The 19,742-nt window shown below is 34.3% G+C and overlaps 1 protein-coding gene across 33 annotated transcripts in view; it reads left to right on the top strand.

Moving 5' to 3' along the window:
- The window catches only part of SOX6 (SRY-box transcription factor 6), a 785,339-nt gene that overhangs the window by 501,342 nt on the left and 264,255 nt on the right, over positions 1 to 19,742 (top strand). For all 33 annotated transcript variants that reach the window (XM_074401148.1, XM_074401147.1, XM_074401149.1 and 30 more), the window contains one exon: positions 16,713 to 16,802. In XM_074401148.1, the coding sequence (XP_074257249.1) occupies positions 16,713 to 16,802 (90 nt within the window). The remainder of the gene's footprint in view (positions 1 to 16,712; positions 16,803 to 19,742) is intronic.

Here is a 19,742-nt window from a genome sequence, read left to right as displayed (position 1 = left end):
AATCACCTAGATAATGGGAAAAAGTCTCTGGAGCATGTCAGAGACCTTTACAGCAGCTTCTCTCATTGCAGGTCCAGAGACCTAGGAGGGAAAAATTTGTGGTCCAGGCCCATGGCCCCTCTGCTCTGTGTAGCCTTGGGACACGATATCATGTGTTCCAGCTGCTTCAGCTCTAGCTGTGGCTACAAGGGGTAAAAGCACAGCTAGGCTGTTCCTTTAGAGGGTGCAAGGCCCACACCTTGGTGGCTTTTATGTGGCATTGGGTCTGAGGGTGCAACTTTGCGTAGATTTTGGAGAATGTATGGTAACACCAGGATGTCCACAGGTTTGTTGCAGAGGTGGAGTTGTCATAGAGAACCTTTGATAGGGCAGTATGGAAGAAAAATGTTAGATTGGAACCGCACAGTGTCCCCACTGGGGCACTGCCTAGTAGAGCTGTGAGAAGATGGTCACCATTCCCCAAACCCCAGAATGGTAGATCCACCGACAGCTTGCACTTTGTGCCTGGAAAAGCCATAAACACTCGACGCCAGCCAGTGAAAGCAGCCAGGCGTTGGGCTTTACCTTGGAAAGCCACAGGAGTAGAGTTTTCCAAGGTCATGGGAGCTCACCTCTTGTATCTGCATGACCTGGATGTGAGACATGTAATCAAAGGAGGTCATTTTGGAACTTTAAGGTTTAATGACTGCCCTGTTGGATTCTGGACTTGCATGGGGCCTGTAAACCCTTCATTTTGGCCAATTTCTCCCATTTGGAATGGCTGTATTTACCCAATGCCTGTACTCCCATTGTATCTAGGAAGTAGCTAAGTTGCTTTGATTTTACAGGCTCATAGCAGAAGGGACTTGCCTTGTCTCAGTTGAGACTTTGTATTTAGACTTTTGAGTTAATGCTGAAACAAGTTAAGATTTTGGGGGACTGTTGGAAGGGCATGATTGTGTTTTGAAATGTGAGGACATAAGATTTGGGAGGGACCAGGGGCAGAATGATATGGTTTGGCTGTGTCCCCACCCAAATCTCATCTTGACTTGTAGTTCCTATAATCCCCATGTGTCATGGAAGGTACCTGGTGGGAGGTAATTGTAGGTGATTTACCCCATGCTATTCTTGTGATAGTAAGTTCTCATAAGATCTGATGGTTTTATAAGGCGCTTCCCCCTTTACTCAGCTCTCATTTTTCTTCTTTCTGTTGCCATGTGAAGATGGGCATGTTTGCTTCCTCTCCCGCCATGACTAAAAATTTTCTGAGGCCTTCCCAGCCATGCAGAACTGTTAGTCAACTAAAACACTTTTTTAAATAAATTACTCATCTCAGGCAGTTCTTTATAGCAGCATGTGAGTGGGTGTGAATGGACTATATAGCAAGGAAATAGGTATATTGAGATGTCCGCATTTCCATATTTATTGCAGCCAAATGATAATAACCACTCACAATAGCCAAATACAGAAACAACCTAAGTGTCCATCAACAGATGAATGGATATACAATGTGGTATATGGTACATATACACAATGCAATATTATTTAGTAATAAAAAGGAATGAAATCCTGTTATTTACAACAACATGGATTAAACAAATGAATATTATGTTAAGGAAAATAAGACAGGCACAGAAAGATATTTGTCACATACTCTCACTCACATGTGAGAGCTTAAAAAAAAATGAACTAACAGATATAGAGAGTAGAATAATGATTACCAGTAGCTGGGAAGGATAATGGGGAGCAGGAGATAAAATGGGGATAGTTAATGGGTACAAAAATATATAGAATGAAAAAGAGCTAGTATTTGGTAGCACAGGAGGGTTTCTATAGTTAATGATAATTTACTATGTATTTAAAAATAACTAGAAGAATAGATTTGAAAAGATTCTAACACAAAGAAATGGCACATTCTTAAGGTGATGAATACCGCAGTTACCTTGATTTGATCTTTACACATTGAATGCTTGTACCAAAACATCACATGTACCTGTAAATATATACAACTATTATGTGCCCATAATAATGAAAAATTAAAAATAAATAAATTTGTTAACCTCCCCACCCCCCAGATCCAAGAATTATAAGCACAGAGAAGAATGTATACCAAAGCACATAAAAATCAAACTTCTGGAAACTAATGAAGGAGACTCATAGAAGTAGCCAAAGATAGGTTATATACATTGGAACAAATATAGAAGTGATTCCCCACATCAGAAATAATTCGGTTAGATATTGCAATGGCATATTTTAAAGTCCTATAAATATTGCAATCTATAATTTTAATTAGAAAATATATTCACATCTGAAGGTGAAATGAAGATATTTAAGAAAAATAAAAGTTCAGGCAATTTATTGTCAGCAAATTTTAATTATAAAAAAATTAAAGAAATTTCTTTAGGCTGAAGAAAAAAATACTAGAGGGAAACTTAGATTTTTAAAAAAATATATATTTTTACTGCACTTTAGGTTCTGGGGTACATGTGAGGAACATGCAGGATTGTTGCATAGGTACATACATGGCAATGTGGCTTGCTGCCTCCATCCCCATCACCTATATCTGGCATTTCTCTCCATGTTATTCCTCCCCAACTCCCTACCTCCAGTTGTCCTTATCTTAGTCCCCCACAACAGACTCCAGTGTGTGATGGTCCCCTCCCTGTGTCCATATGTTCTGATTGTTCAACACCCTCCTATGAGTGAGAACATGTAGTGTTTGTTTTTCTGTTCTTGTGTCAGTTTGCTGAGAATGATGGTTTCCAGGTTCATCCATGTCCATACAAAGGACACAAACTCATCGTTTTTTATGGCTGCATAGTATTCCATGGTGTATATGTGCCACATTTTCCCTGTCCAGTCTATCATCGATGGGCATTTGGGTTGGTTCCAGGTCTTTGCTATTGTAAACAGTGCCACATTGAACGTACGTGTGCATGTGTCTTTATAATAGAAGGATTTATAATTCTTTGGGTATATACCCAGTAATGGGATTGCTGGGTCAAATGGAATTTCTATTTTTAGGTCCATGAGGAATTGTCATACTGTCTTTCACAATGGTTGAACTAATTTACAGTCCCATTAACAGTGTAAAAGTGTTCCTATTTCTCCACATCCTCTGGAGCATCTGTTGTCTCCAGATTTTTTAATAATTGCCATTATAACTGGCTTGAGATGGTATCTTGATGTGGTTTTGATTTGCATTTCTCTAATGACCAGTGATGATGAGCATTTTTTCATGTTTGTTGGCCTCATATATGTCTTCTTTTGAAAAATGTCTGTTCATGTCCTTCACCCACTTTTGAATGGGTTGGTTTGTTTGTTTTCATGTAAATCTGTTTTAGTTCTTTGTAGATTCTGGATATTAGGCCTTTGTCAGATGGTTAGTTGCAAAAAATTTTTTCCATTCTGTTGGTTTCAGTTCACTCTAATTGGAGTTTAATTAGATCTCATTCGTCTATTTTGGCTTTTGTTGCCATTGCTTTTGATGTTTTAGTCATGAAGTCCTTGCCTATGCCTATGTCCTAAGTGCATTTGCCTAGGTTTTCTTCTAAGGTTTTTATGGTGTTAGGTCTTATGTTTAAGTTTTTAATCCATCTGGAGTTAATTTTAATGTAAGGTGTCAGGACAGGGTCCAGCTTCTGCTTTCTGCACATGGCTAGCCAGTTTTCCCAACACCATTTATTAAACAGGGAATACTTTTCCCATTGCTTTTTTTTTGTGAGGTTTGTCAAAGATCAGATGGTTGTAGATGTATGGCATTGCCTCCGAGGCCTCTGTCTGTTCCACTGGTCTATATCTCTGTTTTGGTACCAGTACCATGCTGTTTTGATTACTGTAGCCTTGTAGTATAGTTTGAAGTCCAGTAGTGTGATGCCTCCAGCTTTGTTCTTTTTGCTTAAAATTGACTTGGCTATGTGGGCTCTCTTTTGGTTCCATATGAAGTTTAAGGTGGTTTTTTTTTCAGTTCTGTGAAGAGGGTCATAGGTAGCTTGATGTGAATAGCATTGAATGTATAAATTACTTTTGGCAGTATGGCCATTTTCACGATATTGATTCTTCCTAACCATGAGCATGGAATTTTTTTTTTTATCTGTTTGTGTTCTTTCTTATTTCCTTGAGCAGTGATTTGTAGTTCTCCTTGAAGAGATCCTTTACATTATAGGTCTGCTGCAGCAGAGCTCATAACCACCGTTTTTCCCTAGGTGCTCTGTCCTGGGAAGGTGAAGCTTTATTTGTAAGTTCCTGATGTGCTGCTGCCTTTTTTCAGAGATATCCTGCCCAGCGAGGAGATAGCCTAGTCACAGTCTGCCACAGAGGCATTGCTGAGCTGCCGTGGGCTCTGTCCAGCTGCTATGTAAGCTTCCATATGGTTTTGTTCATAGAGGTATGGTTAGAACCTTCTCAGTAATGGTGGATTGTCTCTGTAATGGCAGACTTCCTCGGTAATAGTGGATTGCCTCCGTAATGGTGGACTGCCTTGGCAATGGCGGGCTGCTTCAGTAATGGTGGACTGCCTCAGTAATGGCAGACTGCCTCGGTAGTGGTGGACTGCCTTGGTAATGGTGGATGCCATTCCTCCCACAGAGCTGGACCGTCCTGGGTCCAGCAGTGCTTACTGTGAAACTCTCAATACAGAGTGTTTCAGATTTCTGGGTTTGTGGGGGTAGGACCTGCCAAAACAGATCACCTGGTTTCCTGTTTCAGCCCCCTCTTTTCCAGTTGAATGGATGACTCTGTCTCCCAGGAGTTCCAGGCATCTGTTGAAATGGCATCCAGATTTGTGTGAGTTTTTGTGTGGAGACCTGCTCCACCAGCTGAAACAGCCATGCTGGAGACTTGTGGCACTTTTCTGCCAGGGAACCTCCTGGTCTGTGGGCAGTAAAAATTCATTTGGAAATGTGGTGATCACTCACCCTCTGAGTTCCTGCTAGGAGCTGTACTGTAGAGCTGTTCCTATTCAGCCATCCTTGATCATCCTCCAATTTTTTTTTTTTTTTTTTTGAGACAAAGTCTTGCTTTGTTACTCCAGGCTGGAGTGCATTGGTGCAATCTTGGCTCACTGCAACCTCTGCCTCCTGGGTTCAAGTGATTCTCCAGCCTCAGCCTCCTAAGTAGTTGGGATTACAGGTGCATGTCAGCATGCCTGGCTAATTTTTGTGGTTTTGGTAGTGATGGAGTTTCACCCTGTTGGCCAGGCTCAGAAACTTAGATTTTAAAAAGAAATGAAGATTACTGTAATTGGTGACTCTGGAGGCAAATATAAGACATTTAATTTCTAATATTTAATTTACTCAAAATATGATTGATTCTATAGAATAAATGATAACCATGAATTATGAGGTTTAAAACATGTAGAAGTAATATGTATGATAGCAATAGCACAAAATAAGAGTGTTTTAAAGTTCCTTACATTGTATTCAAAGTGGTATATTATTTGAAGGTAGACTGCTGTAAGTTAAAGATGCATATAATAAACTCTGGATCAATCATTTAAATAATGAAATAAAGAGGTATAGTTAATAAACCAATAGAGGAGATAAGCAGAATTCTAAAAAAAAAAAAAATTAAAAAGGCCAGAAAAGAGGAACAAAGGAATAAAGAACACATTAAAAATAGCAATATGGTAGACTTAGCAATCATTACATTAAATCTAAATGGACTAACACTAATTTTTAAAAGGCAGAGATTATCAGATTGGATTAACAAAAACAAGACCCAATTAATATACTGACTATAAGAGACATCATAAATATAAAGATGTAAATATGTTAAAAGATTCTTGAAGATGTCCCATAAAAATACTAATGATAAGAAGGCTGAAAAAGCTATATTAATATAAAAGTAGACTCCAGGAGAAGGAATATTCTCAGAGTTAAAGAAGGACATTTCATAATGCTTAAAGGTTCAATTCACCAAGAAGACATAATATTTCTGCATGTCTATGCATCTGTTAATAATAATGGAGCTTCCAAATACTTGAAGCAAAATATTGACCAGAGTATAAGAAGAAAAAGATACAACCACAATCTAATTATTCTTGGTAATTTCAATACACCTCTTTTAGAATTTGATAAAACAGATAGACAGATCTATAAGAATGTAGAAGACCTGAACAAAATTATGAACTTAACCTAATTGATATTGTTAGAGCACTACACTAAAAAACAGCTGGATTATTATTATTATTAAGGAAATAAGGAGCATCCCCAAGATAAGGCATATGCTGGACTATAAAACTAATCTCAAATATAAAACTACTGAAACTATAAGGGGTATATTTTCTGACATGGAAACAAATTACAAATCAATAACAAAAGGAAACAATTTTAAATTCAAATTATTTGGCAATTAAACCACGTATTTCTAAATAAACCATTACCAAAGAAGAAAGAACAAGGAAAATTATAAAATATTTTAAACTAAATGATAATGAAAAACCAACCTAACAAAATATGTGGGTTGCAGCTAAAATAATACTTTGAAAGAAGTTTATGTCTTTAAATGCAATTTTAAATAATAATCTTAAAAAATTTACCTGTAAATTCAAGATAAATTCAATCAGAATTCCAGAAAGTCTTTTTTTTTCTTTTGGTAGGCAAACCCATTCCAAAATTTACCTGAAAATGCAGGGGACCTAGCATAGCCAAAACAAATTTGAAATAGAAGAACAAATTCTTAATCTATGTGATTTCAAGATTTACTATAAGGCTGCAACAATGAAGACAGTTTGGTATAAAGTAAGGATAATGAATTAATATAACAGAAAAGAGAATTAAGAAATAGCTCTACAAACACACACACATACACACACACACACACACACACACACACACACTACACACTACACAGTCATTTGATTTTCAACAGTTAAGATAACTCAATGGAGAAAAGATTATCTTTTTGACAAATGATTCTGAAACAACTAGATATTTATATAAAAGAAAATTAACTATCTTTTACCTCATAGCATATATACAAAATAAATTAAAATTGATCATAGATCTAAACATAAAACTAAGTTCTAAAATTTCTAGAAGAAAACACAAGAAAAAATCTTTGTGATATTGATACAAAGATTTCATAGAGAGGATCCAGAAAATATTAGTCATAAAAGGTTTGATAATTAAGTCACATTAAAGTGAAAACTCTAGCTCCTCAAAAGACACCTTGTGAAAATAAAAAGGCATGCTGTAGACTAGGTAAAAATGTTTACATTACATAAATTTGAGAGATGACTTTACAATCCAATGTAAAAATGGGCAAAATATATGTGAACGGTCAAAAAGCATACAAAAATATGCTCAATATCTTAGTGATTAAGGAAATATAAATAAAACTACACTAAAATACTACTTTATATCCTCTGGAATGACTAAATTAAAGTGTTAACATTAAGACATATTGGTGAGGATATGAAACAACTAGAACTCTCATACATTGTGGTGGAGGTATAAAATGGTGCAACCACTTTGGAAAACTTTTTGGCCCTTTATATAAATAGTCAGGCACATAGCTATCCCACTTTTAGTGGAAATTCAATTTTCAAAGGGGAAATATATATATATATATATATATATATATATATATATATATATATATATATTTATAAAAAGACTTGTGAATACATTTGTATATTAGTTTTATTTCTAATACCTTTAAACTAGAAAAAACTCATATGTCCATAGACAGAATAGATACACAAATTGTGGTGTATAAAGACCAACTAGTAATTCATGCTGCAACATGAATGGATCTCAAAAACTTTATGCTGACTGAATGAATCAATATCTAAAAAGGAATATACTGTATACTTTAATTTTTACGAAATTCAAGAATAGACAAAACTATTTTATAGTGATAGAAATCATATCAGTGGTTGCCTGAGTCCAGGAGCATGGATAATTGCCTGAAATGGGTGCATAAGATAACTTTTTAGAAATGTTCTCCATCTTCTTTCAGGGGAGTATGAGTATGTGAATATATAATTTGTCAAAACTTATTAAATTTATATTTTAAATGGCTTCATTTTATTATATGTAAATGATACATGAATAATATAGTTAATTTGAAAAAAAAACTAGTTTTATATCTTCTTGACAAACAATAGTCATATTCTTTTTTTGTATATCAAGGAATTAGTTTTATCACTTAATATGAGCAGAGCTCTGGGTTAAGCATTATGGAAAACCACAAAGTGATATCAGCAACATTCCCTAACCATTAAGGAATTTAATATGTAATTATCATATTGTGATATAAAGTTGATCACATAATTAATCAACTGGTGGTGAAAATTGATAAGTCCTAGTAGTAGTAGATGTAAAAGGGATTATGAAATTCATATCAAATTAAATGAGTTGATTGATAGATGAGAATGTAAAAAATACAGTGCCTGACAGATATGTGCTCAGCAAGTGTTAATTATTTTGCTTGAGGGGATGAAAATTTATGTTTGAAGTGATGAATCAAGGCATAATTGAGGAGGTAGTATTTGATGTAGGCACTGTAGAATAGGAGGATTTTTTGTTAACTGTCAAAAAGCAGGGAGACATTCAGGCCAGGAGGATGTCATAATCAAAGCGGGGAAGTGAAAAAGCACAGGTATGTAGAGTGGAGAGAGGCATGCTTGGTGTACTCATTTGGACAAAAAGGAATTTCATGTAGATGGAATAATAGGAAATTAATCACCAGGGTCAAAGTTTAAAGGATCCTTAAAAACAAATTGAGGAATATAAACCTTGTTTTAAATTGATCTTTTGCAGATTGCCAATATGTTATGTAAAATAGATAAAAATTGATATTTTATCAGTAAAAACTTATTTTATAATTTAATATTATAACATTAAATATAAAGTCAATCAGAACAGTGAAGCAATTTGGAACACATAACTTTGAAATTGGGGACTGCTGATCTCAAATCAAAGTTTTTTTTTTTGTTTTGTTTTGTTGTTTTTTTTTTTTAAATGAGCCTCAGTTTTTACCTATTTTCTGCTGTGTTTTCTTTTGGTTGCATCATGTTCAGAAAATCCTAATTCATATAGGAGGTAATTGTAAGTAGCAATGCTATAAACATTTACCTTAAGGTCTGTATATCTTTCAATGAAGTAAGAGGTTTATTTCAAAATACAGTCACATGCTGCTTAACAATGAGGATACATTCAGAGAAATGCATCCTCAGGCAATTTCTTTGTCATGCAAACATCATAGAGGGTACTTACACAAACCTAGATGGTATGGCCTAGTACACACCTAGGCTATGTGGTATACCCTATTGCTCTTAGGCTACCAACCTGTGCAGCATGTTACTGTACTAAATACTGTAGGCAATTGTAACAATGGTAAATATTTGTGGATCTAAACATAGAAAAGGTACAGTAAAAATATGACATTATACTCTTATTCAAGACACCATTGTCTGTGCAGTTTCTCTTTATGCAGCTTGTGACCGTATACATAATAAATGTTTTAATGTGGTAATACAAGTTAATGCTTTGGTTATTTCTAGATGGTTAAAATTTAGAATATAACACATTGTTGTGTATGTGTGGCACTTTTGCTTATGGTTTCCATATTGCTCGGATTTTTTTAAAGTTGCAACTTGCAGAAACCCAACTCAAATTAATGGGAATTACATTACCAAAAGTCCAGGAATAAAATTCTGTTTTATCTATTTTGGGATGTAAGTGTGTTAACATGACGTAAGATTTTTTTTTTCTATTCATTCTTATTACTGCTCCTTTCTATTTTTCTTTATATTTTTGGCTTCATTCACTCATCACAGGCAGGCTTTATGTGCTAGGTAGGATGGTCATGATTGTTCGAGATCCACGTGCTTATAGCTTCCAACCTGAGCATAAGAGAGCCTTCACATAGTTCCAGCAGGTAATTATGATTGGATCGAATTTCTCTGTATGGGTAGGGGGAGATGTAGAAGGCAGGCAACACAGAACTGTGATTGACTACTCTCATCAAGACAACAGCAGTCAGAAACATTCTCCCCCAACCACCAAAACAAACAAACAAACAGACAAACAAACAAACAAAATGAAGAATATAGGACACACTGGATACAAAAATTATTTTCACAGAAATTAGAATACAGTTAAAAAATAAAGACAGTGATGTGGCCGGGCACAGTGGCTCATGTCTTTAATCCCAGCACTTTGGGAGGCCAAGGCGGGTGGATCACCTGAAGTCAGGAGTTCAAGACCAGCCTGGCTAACATGGTGAGACCCTATTTCTACTAAGAATACAAAAAATCAGCTGGGCGTGGTGGTGTGTGCCTGTAATCCCAGGAGGCTGAGGCATGAGAATCACTTGAACCCGGAAGGTGGAAGTTGTGGTGAACCGAGATCCTGCCATTGCACTCCAGCTTGGGCAACAAGAGCGAAACTGACTCAAAACAAAACAAAACAAAAACCAAAAAACCCCACACAATGAAGTATGTATTTTAAAAGTAAAATAAATAGTTGTAGAACCCAAAGCCCAAAGAGCAGGAGCAGAAACTAGGGTGTAGAGAAGATGTCAGGGTGAGTAATATTTTAGCAACATAGACAGCCATAATTTCTAATGGGACATTTTTATTCCATTAAAGTTGTGGCACATTTGAAGGCCTCCTGGGCAATGAGCTACAGTGGAAAACCAAGGCTTCAGGCTGCATGTATACTCCTGATAGATGAAAATAAAACCTACTTAGGAAGGAATTACCCTATGAGTTCAACAGTATTTTTAGTAAACTGTTACCTATTCATTAGTGGATGGTATTCAGAAAAGGGGGCTTTTAATTTAAACAAAATGAAGCATTATGGAGAAAGAAATGTGGAGGGAAGGAAAACCAGCATAAGTGAGTGTGCATAGAGAGTTGGCAGTTGACCACTGTTGGTTCTCATTGCAATATCTTGGATTTTTTTGCATCTCTCTTCAAATAATTAGAGTATCTAACTCCATATCTGAAGCAAATAATAAGTACAAAATTTTTTATTTTCCCCTTTTGGATACTACATGTGGGAACAGTAAAACCTATGATCAAATAATGATTTAAATAGTCATGTCAGCAAAACAAGCACTGAACTGAAGTTAGAGCTCTGCTGCCAACGTTTTGACATTGGTAAGGCAGGTGAATTCCTTATCCTGACTCTGTTTTCTCATTTCTGAAATGAGGGTATTGGTCTTCATGATCATTGAAGTCTCTTTTAGCTATAGCACCAGGCCATACGTTTCTGAATCACCTGCTGTATGTTTTCCTTTTTTTCTATATTGGCATTGGTAGCAGTTGTGCTTCGAAGAAAATTCGAGAAGTTGCTTTTGAACAATTCCTGTTATTGTTATAGGGGTGAGGCAGCCTTGGAATGCAGATAAAAAGAGATACTTCTTACCTGCACTTATAGAACAATGTGACTTTCACTGTCGTATATTAAGTACCAGTTTTAAGGAATGCCTATGGAAAGAATATCTAAGACTTTGGCAGATAAAAATCATGTGTAGAGAGAATATTATATCGATTATGATAATGTCTGTATGTGTATGTACAGGTTTCAAGTGTGGTGTGGGGCTTTTTCTGCCTTATAAGCATACCAAAATCTTGCATCTAATAGTTCTAATTACATTTCCAATAACTTACACACACACACACACACACACACACACACACTATATTATCTAGTAATGTGGTTTTGGAATTAACATTTTTCCTGGAAGGAATATATCTGATTTAATGACCAAATCGTTTTAAGGCAGCCCAACAGAATTTTCACAGGAACTAAATCTATTTTTTTCACACCGATCATGCATGTTTTACTCAAGCATTGAGTCATTAGCATGTTTATAATGGTTCTAATTTAGCACAACATTTTCTGAATTTTATCCTTGAGTCATTTACAAATTGTTCATATTGAGTAAACAAAGGAAACAGATTGCATTTTATACTTAGTAATTTATCTGAAAGAAGAGGGGAGGGTTAATTGTTTTAAAGTTTTGGTCTGTTTGGGGAAGTGAGCCTGCTTTTTCATTGCTAGGCATAAATGCCATTTCTCATCTTTTTGGTAATGGGGGAGGGGGGTTATGGAGGAGTAAAATGAAAAATTAGGACCAGGACAAGATTGGCCACTCCCAGAGGGGAGTGTGGAGCAAAAGGGGGGCTGGCACGAGATTATCCAAAACAGTTGGTGCATTCCTTAATGATCAAGTGCTTGAGAAGTCCAGCTCTTCCTGGCAGAGCATCTGTGTTGATGTTTATATCATTGCCCTGCTGTATGGGAAAGGCATGCTTTCTCTTGCTGCTTGGCTAAAAATAGTATGGAATATAGCATTGTATGAGATATTTTAAGATAGCAAAAACATTTAAGAGGTGAAAGGTTTGACTTTTGGATCAAAAAGGATCAGTGATATAACTCGTGGTGTTACTTGCAGACTGAATTTTATCTAGAGTTTGTTAGTGATTCGTACTCTTGGTTGGGGAAGTTATTCTAGGTTTATTTGGTGTAGTCTGAAAAACCCACTCTGCTGTCTTTTCTGTCAGCTTCCCCAGCGTGAAGAGCAGGCCTGAAAACAGCCTCTATTTATACCCCCTTGTTCTTATTTGGAAAATCAGTTGTTTCATTGGAGAGAGAGGGAGAGAGGGGGAGAGAGGAAGAGCATGAGCAGTCGTCAGGGAGTGTGCTTTGTACGTTATAGTGACTTCAAAATAAAACTGGCACATTTTAGTGTCTAATTATTTTTAGTGAGCTCGGAGGGTTTTAATTAAAATTTAAGAGTGCTCTTCAAGCTCTCCAAGTTCCAATTTTATCCCACTGTATTGTGGAGCACTTGCCACTGTGGAAAAATGTACAGTAACTGGCATGTGCAACTCTGTGTTTCCTAATGAAAAATGTGGGATGGATAATCTGTAGGGATATAAATACATTTTGCTGGGTTTATTTGTAAACCAAGGTCATGGATACTTTTGATAAGTTATCATTGTTCTTGGATAAATAGAAAAATTTATTGCATTTGAAATTTATGATTCTTATGGTAAAATTAAAAAGAATGGCTTTACTATTTTCTCAAAGTGTTAATAAAGCAATAGAAAATCTGTACATAGAGCCAGCAGTGATTGTTTTCCTCAATAAAATATTTTGAAGATATCTTTTATGTCATGTTTCTAATGTTTTAGCATTTCTAAGCGTTTCTAATCACTTTGAGGTAAAAGGAATAACGTGTTTGCTTATAGGTAGATTGTAATAAAATTCAATAAACATTTGTTACATTATCTCTTCCTCTTCCCCATGTTGTAATTTTAATGACAATTTATTTATTTATTTTTTGATCTATCTGAAATTACTTTGTACAGTATAGGAGTTAATGCTGCTGCAGATTTGTCTAAGTAGAAGTAATTTAAAATTGTTTCTAAAATATCATCGTACAATTAGGAAATCAATATCTCACATGCTCTTTCTTTTCATTTTTCTTAAATCATAAAATTAATTACTAAGTTAATTAGCAAAAGCATTACTCAGCTGTGATAAAGCATTCTTGACTTACCTGGCCTGAAACCTAAGTACTTAGGAAGCAGAAACTTTGCTTTGTAATTTATTATGCAGATATTTAAAAAACAAAGTGGTTCTGAATTGTATCTTCCTTTTTTCTCAAATTTCTTGAAGGAGATAAATTTGAAAAAGAAAAGAAAAAAGCAGAAACAATGCAACTTGTAATTTATAACATGTCAAAACATTTACATCCTTGCTTAAAATATAGGTGAGAACTGAAGTCTCATTCTTGATTTTTGATAGTACCCTTTTCATCAATATTATTTGTAAAAATTAGAGAAGATAAAGTTCTGCATTTCATTGAATAAATATTGGTTAATGGAAAGATTCTTTCAAAGAGGAATTAATTTTGGCATTTTCTGTTTCAATACGACTTTAGCATAGTGCTACTTTTAATTTGTACCCTTACCTGGACATTGTTTTCAGATAGAAATTTGAAAATATACATTGTATTTGTAACTTGGTATCTACTACATATTTCCTCATTTCAAATCAGAAACTCTTTAGGTGGTGGCAGTAGTGTCCTCTGCTTATACAGTGCTTAGTAACAATTCACTTCTTTCGGCCTTTTTTCTCTCATCCTACTTGCTTTACATTATTACATGGAGAGTTCTTAGCACCGATGATGGTGTGCCCCTAGAGGTTTGGCAGTCAGATAGTGGTGTGCCCCTAGAGGTTTGGCAGTCAGATAATGGTGTAGAAAGCAGTCATCTGTCAAGAGACCTTCTTACAGGTTTGAGTCTCCCTGGAATCTCCTAGTCTTGAGAATAAACATTGATAAGGTAGTATGTAGTAACTTTTATTGTCCTATAGATAAAGGCGATCAGTAATTGCTATTAAATATTTTCATGGCTGAAAATTTAGATAAGCAAAGGCTGCTTTATTTTTTTCCCTCAGTTTCTTCTACTGTAATGGGAACTCATATAGCTAGATTAACTGAGCATTGCAGTAAGGATTAATTTTCTAATAGGAATGTGAAATGCTTTGATGTTATTAACCACTTTATTAATGAGTAGCTTTTATGTAAAGCTGTGTCCACACGATTTGATTTATATTTGAAGTATGTGTTCTTGTTGTTCATATAGCTCTCTTTTTCTCCTGTGAAGTTTTAGCATTCTTTTCTTGGAGCTCTAAAAGATTTCAAGTCTATTTATAGAAATGAGAGACATATTTTAGCCTGTTTACATCCTAGTGTGCATTTAATCCTAGTATATGAACTTGCTCTAAATTTGCTGTTATTACAAATAAATTGTGCTTTTATCTTTGACTACTATAATGTATGCTCTCAACTCAAAGTTTAGCTAAATGAGTTATGCTTTTGTAACTGTATCAGTAATTACCAGTTTAGTGCACTGATACGTTGTATGAAAGGGTAAAAATAAATTGGATAGAGTATGAAAATAAAAACTTTTTGTTGATTATTCTTATCCATAATCTAATGTTATATCAATCTCTCTCAGAAATTCAAACCTGATTTGAGAAAAAGTAATATGTGACAGGCATGGATTTGAAGAATTGCTTCGTAGCTCTTAGTATTATCTTTTTTATGACTTTAGCATAAAAACAAACTAGGTATAGAACGAAACATAAATCTCATTTCTGAATTTGAATAAAAAATAGTAAGAGACTATTTCGGCAATTAAATACAACCTGGACATATGCATATGTATGTAGGCCCCATTGGAACATTACTCCGAATGCAATTTTGAAGCACAGTAGTAGATCCTTTGTTGAAGACTAAGAAAATAATAGGAAAGAATGGAAGGAAGAAGGAAGATAGGAAAGAAGGAAAAGGGGAGGGAAGAAGTATAGGGGATGGGCAAGGAGCTTTCATTTAATAAAGTCAAGCTGTGTTCTATTTAGAAAGAACTTTAGCTCTGTGATAGCCAGTTCAGATGGTTGTTCTTCATCAGCCCTTTTCACGACATGCTGATCTGGATTCTGTCCCTTCTTGATTGATTGATCATGTCACAGACAAATGTTAATTGTTTTTCACCAATACTTTCTAACCATGCAGTGGTTTTCTCATCTCTTAGCCAGGGCTCACTGTCTTTTTCTGAATCTTATCTAGCTTCTAAAACCCCCTAGATCCATCTTGACCTTACTGTCATTCTGAAAAATTCAAGGAGGATTTAGAAGCTGGAGAAAAAAAATGAAAGGGAAAATGCTAAAGAGGTAGGTGCTGATATGAGAGAGAAAAGGCATTTAGAATTGGAGTAACTGTTTTAAATATAATTTTAAAAGAAAGTTATCAGAATTTTGACACTTGGAATGTTAAAGTTTTATGGGAGTATGCTTTGCACTAAGGATTTAGTATTTAAATCTGCATTCCCTTTTGGAAACATGACCTATTCGTTAAGATTTGAGGCTTAAAAGGTACAAATAAATAGTTGTAAGCAGTAGCCCCAGTTGCCAGTCCATCTACATAAAGACCAGAAATAACTGATTGAGAAAAATTTGGTAATTATCAGGACATTCTGAAGTTTGGATTTCTGTAACCTTTATGAATCTTTATAAAAACAATTGTAATTACTCCCTATATTCTAGTATGTTATTGAGAAGTACAGTAGGGCAAATAAGAAGTGGCATTTATATAGGTATTTTTTAAATAAAAATATGTATCACTTTTTGTATGAGAAAAGTTTTAGCAGTTTTCATTACTAGGGACCAGAGAACATTTTAGTTTTATTTTCTTCTTGTTGGCTCTAATTGAATGTTTTACAAAAGTTAGGTTTCTTTTTTAAGAACTTAGTGATTACAGATTGACTGACTTCTTCTCTCCTGAATATCTCTTATTGTTTCTTGCACAGCACATACATTTTATTTGGACTTAAAAAAAATTGCCTGAATTAAAAGGAGTATCTAAAGTTAAACTCATAGGAAAGAGCCCTCTTTTCTGTACTGCCAGTCTAAGAAATAACAAATGCTGACTGAATATTAATAGAATTATAATACTAAAATAAGATTATTGGGCATTATCTTTTTTCTCCTAGATGATAGTTAAAATAATTACCTGGTGAAAATAAATTTTGTTGTAGTATTTTATAATATATATTATAGAATAATGTAATTTTCTATATCCTGGGGTTAAAGCAATAGCAACAAAACAGCTTTGTGCATTCTTAAATGAGAGAATTTCTCCATAAACTGACTTTCTAAATTTGTAATAAATACATATTTTTAATACTTACTTTTGTATTTTAATAGATTCCTCCTGCATGGAAAAACTACTTTCAAAAGATTGGAAGGAAAAAATGGAAAGACTAAATACCAGTGAACTCCTTGGAGAAATTAAAGGTACACCATAAGATATATCAAACATGTCAATGCAGTGATTTTATTTTGCATAACAATGTATTTGCTGATCTTCTGTACCATAACACTAAAGTTTCACATCTAACATTTGATTGTACATGAGAGGGTAAATGTGTTACACGTTCCTGAACTTTTATTCTTTGCAGTATTTACAAACTGAAAATTTTCTCTACTTTTTGTATTAGTCTGTAAACATATAACTTAATGGATATGCTGCCTCATTAATTTACCCCACAAAAAGAAGTATAAAAACTTTATGTGAAAAGATGAGTAAATTAAGCTAAAGACAGTCTTAGGTTTTCCTCTTAAAATTGTAATAATAGCTTAATTTATGAATCCAAATTATTTTGAATTTCCTCTAATCAAAATGGGTTTCCTGTTTCACCTTTAAAAATGTTTCCACCCCAAATCCACAAAACATACATTCTTATCAGTACCACATCACACCTACTCTAAAAGTGACTACATAATTGGAAGTAAATCTCTCCTCAATAATTGCATAGCATTTCATAGATTTAAGTGAAATATTGATTGGCTGCTTGTTTGTTATTTTCCTCCCTTATTCCTTCCTGTCTCCATTGTTAAGCACAATTATTGGCATAAAAGAGGTTTTCAATACCCATTTTTAGACTGCATTCTAGCCTGGGCAATAAAGCAAGACTCCCATTCTCTCTCTCTCTTTCTCTTCCTCTTTCTTTCTCTCTTTCATTCTTTTTTTCCTTCATTTCTCTCTTTCTTTCTCTTTTTTTCTCTCTTAAAAAAAATTTAAAAAAATGTTTCTAGGATATGCTATACATAATGGTTTATGGGGGGATTCTGAAGACTGTTTACCTTGATTCATATTGTGGCTCTGTCACTGGATGAGTAACTTTGGATGAGCCACTGAACTTTTCTATGTTTTTTTTTTTTGTTTTGTTTTTTGTCTTATTTTTGTTTTCATTTTGAGAGGGAGTTCCTCTGTCGCCAGGCTGGAGTGCAGTTGCATAATCTCAGCTCAATGCAATCTCTGCCTCCTGAGTTCAAGCAATTCTCCTGCCTCAGCTTCTCAAGTATCTGGGACTACAGGTGCTCCACCATACTCAGTTAATTTTTGCATTTTTAGTAGAGACAGGGTTTCAGCATGCTGGCCAGGATGGTCTCAATCTCTTGACTTCGTGATCTGCCCTCCTCGGCCTTCCAAAGTGCTGGGATTACAGGCGTGACCCACCATACTTGACCTTTTCTATGTTTTATAATCCTCATCCATAAAATGAGGATAATAAAAGTACTTCCTTCATAGGCTCACTAAGAGATGTAATACATGTATAGCTCTTAGAACAGTACCTGGCACTTAAGAAAGTACTAATGAGTTTAAGTTGTGGTGGTTGTTAATATACACACAGGATCCTATGTTGATTAAACCACAAATTTCATGAGGTTTAGCGTTTCATGGTCTTTGACTCAGATGACAATAAACATCTTTACTTTTGAATATATGTGATTGATGTTATTATTTTTAGACTTGTAAAGAAATGGACTATCCCAATCCATTCAGATAGTAAGTTAAAGGTAACTTATCTAGAGTTACAGTTTTTGCCTGGTAACAAAACTCTTGCTGATTCATTTATGGAGAAGAAGTGCTGTATTATTAATTTTTTTTGCATTATGAGTGAAATTCATGATCACTCATTAACTCTATCTGTCAACCCTATGGACAGTCATCACTGTGATTTGCACTAACAATTTGGGTCCTTAATTATATTAGTTTTCTAAATTTATCAAACAACTTTAGGTGAATCTTCCTATTGGTTGTAGGTAATATCTGAGTTAAGATGAAAATTTGATAATAATATCTAATGTAAATGTTATTTAGAATTTACTACAGAAAATTTCCTAGTTTTCAGGCATATCATGTTCAACTCAAATAAAGAGAAAAGGAAATTATCTTATTTCCCAGCAAATAATTAATAACTAATTCCATTAACTAATTATTTATCAAAATCAGTGGCAATTGGATATTATTTTGAGTTCCCCTGCTTCTGTTTTATACTCGTAAAGACCATTTGCTGTTTTGGAAAAAAAAAATTCAACTTATTGATGGGTAGAAAGAAAGTCATTAGTGATATATTCTCTATCCAGCTGCAGTAACATGGTGTTTGCTACTTTGCAAGTCATTCTATGTTTTCTTCCCTTTCCAAAGTCATTCATTTTTGTAACAGTGAGAACAGAAATGGTTTGTACAAAGGCAAGCTTTTTCCACCATGAGTGATGAGGGTCCTGTTTTCTCTTAGTAATGTGAAAACTAACATTTTATTATGTTAGTTATTCATTATGAAGTTTTTGTACTTCATGGTATGTTTCCTCCCCCACTTTCTATGTTTCTTCAAAATTTAAAAAATGTACTAGTCTCAGATGCTTAAAATGTATAAATCACAAAAGTGAACCACATGAAAAATTAGGCTTTTCAAATTCTTTAACCTTTTTTTCTGGATTCTTTGTGATATGTGAATATTCATTTTTATGTTAGAGTTTCTTACGGGCGTAAAAGATAAGATTTTTATTAAATTTATCTTTATTCTACATTATAATTTCTTCATATATCCTGATATATTCTACAGAAAATATACCAATAATATATTATTTTAAAAATAGAAAAATTAGTTAAATAATATTTAAATAGTTTAAATAAACCACTGCCAAAACTCAACATACATTTTTATTCTAGTGGAAACCAGGCCAGTTATTATCCACCTAAATTACTTATCATTATCCTGAAATTTTAAAGTGATCGAAATTATATCTTTGAGGAATACATACTATCATGGGTTATCAGTATTTAATATTATATCTCAAGCATTGTGTATTTTTGATAGCTCTTACATTTTTCTTATTACAAACTTCATATGTGTTTATTTGTAAGAAATGTGGAAAAACACAGATAGT

This window comes from Saimiri boliviensis, chromosome 6 (assembly GCF_048565385.1).
Source record: "Saimiri boliviensis isolate mSaiBol1 chromosome 6, mSaiBol1.pri, whole genome shotgun sequence".
NCBI classification, from domain to species: Eukaryota; Metazoa; Chordata; class Mammalia; order Primates; family Cebidae; genus Saimiri; species Saimiri boliviensis.
This window is presented reverse-complemented; position numbering and strand designations above follow the sequence as displayed.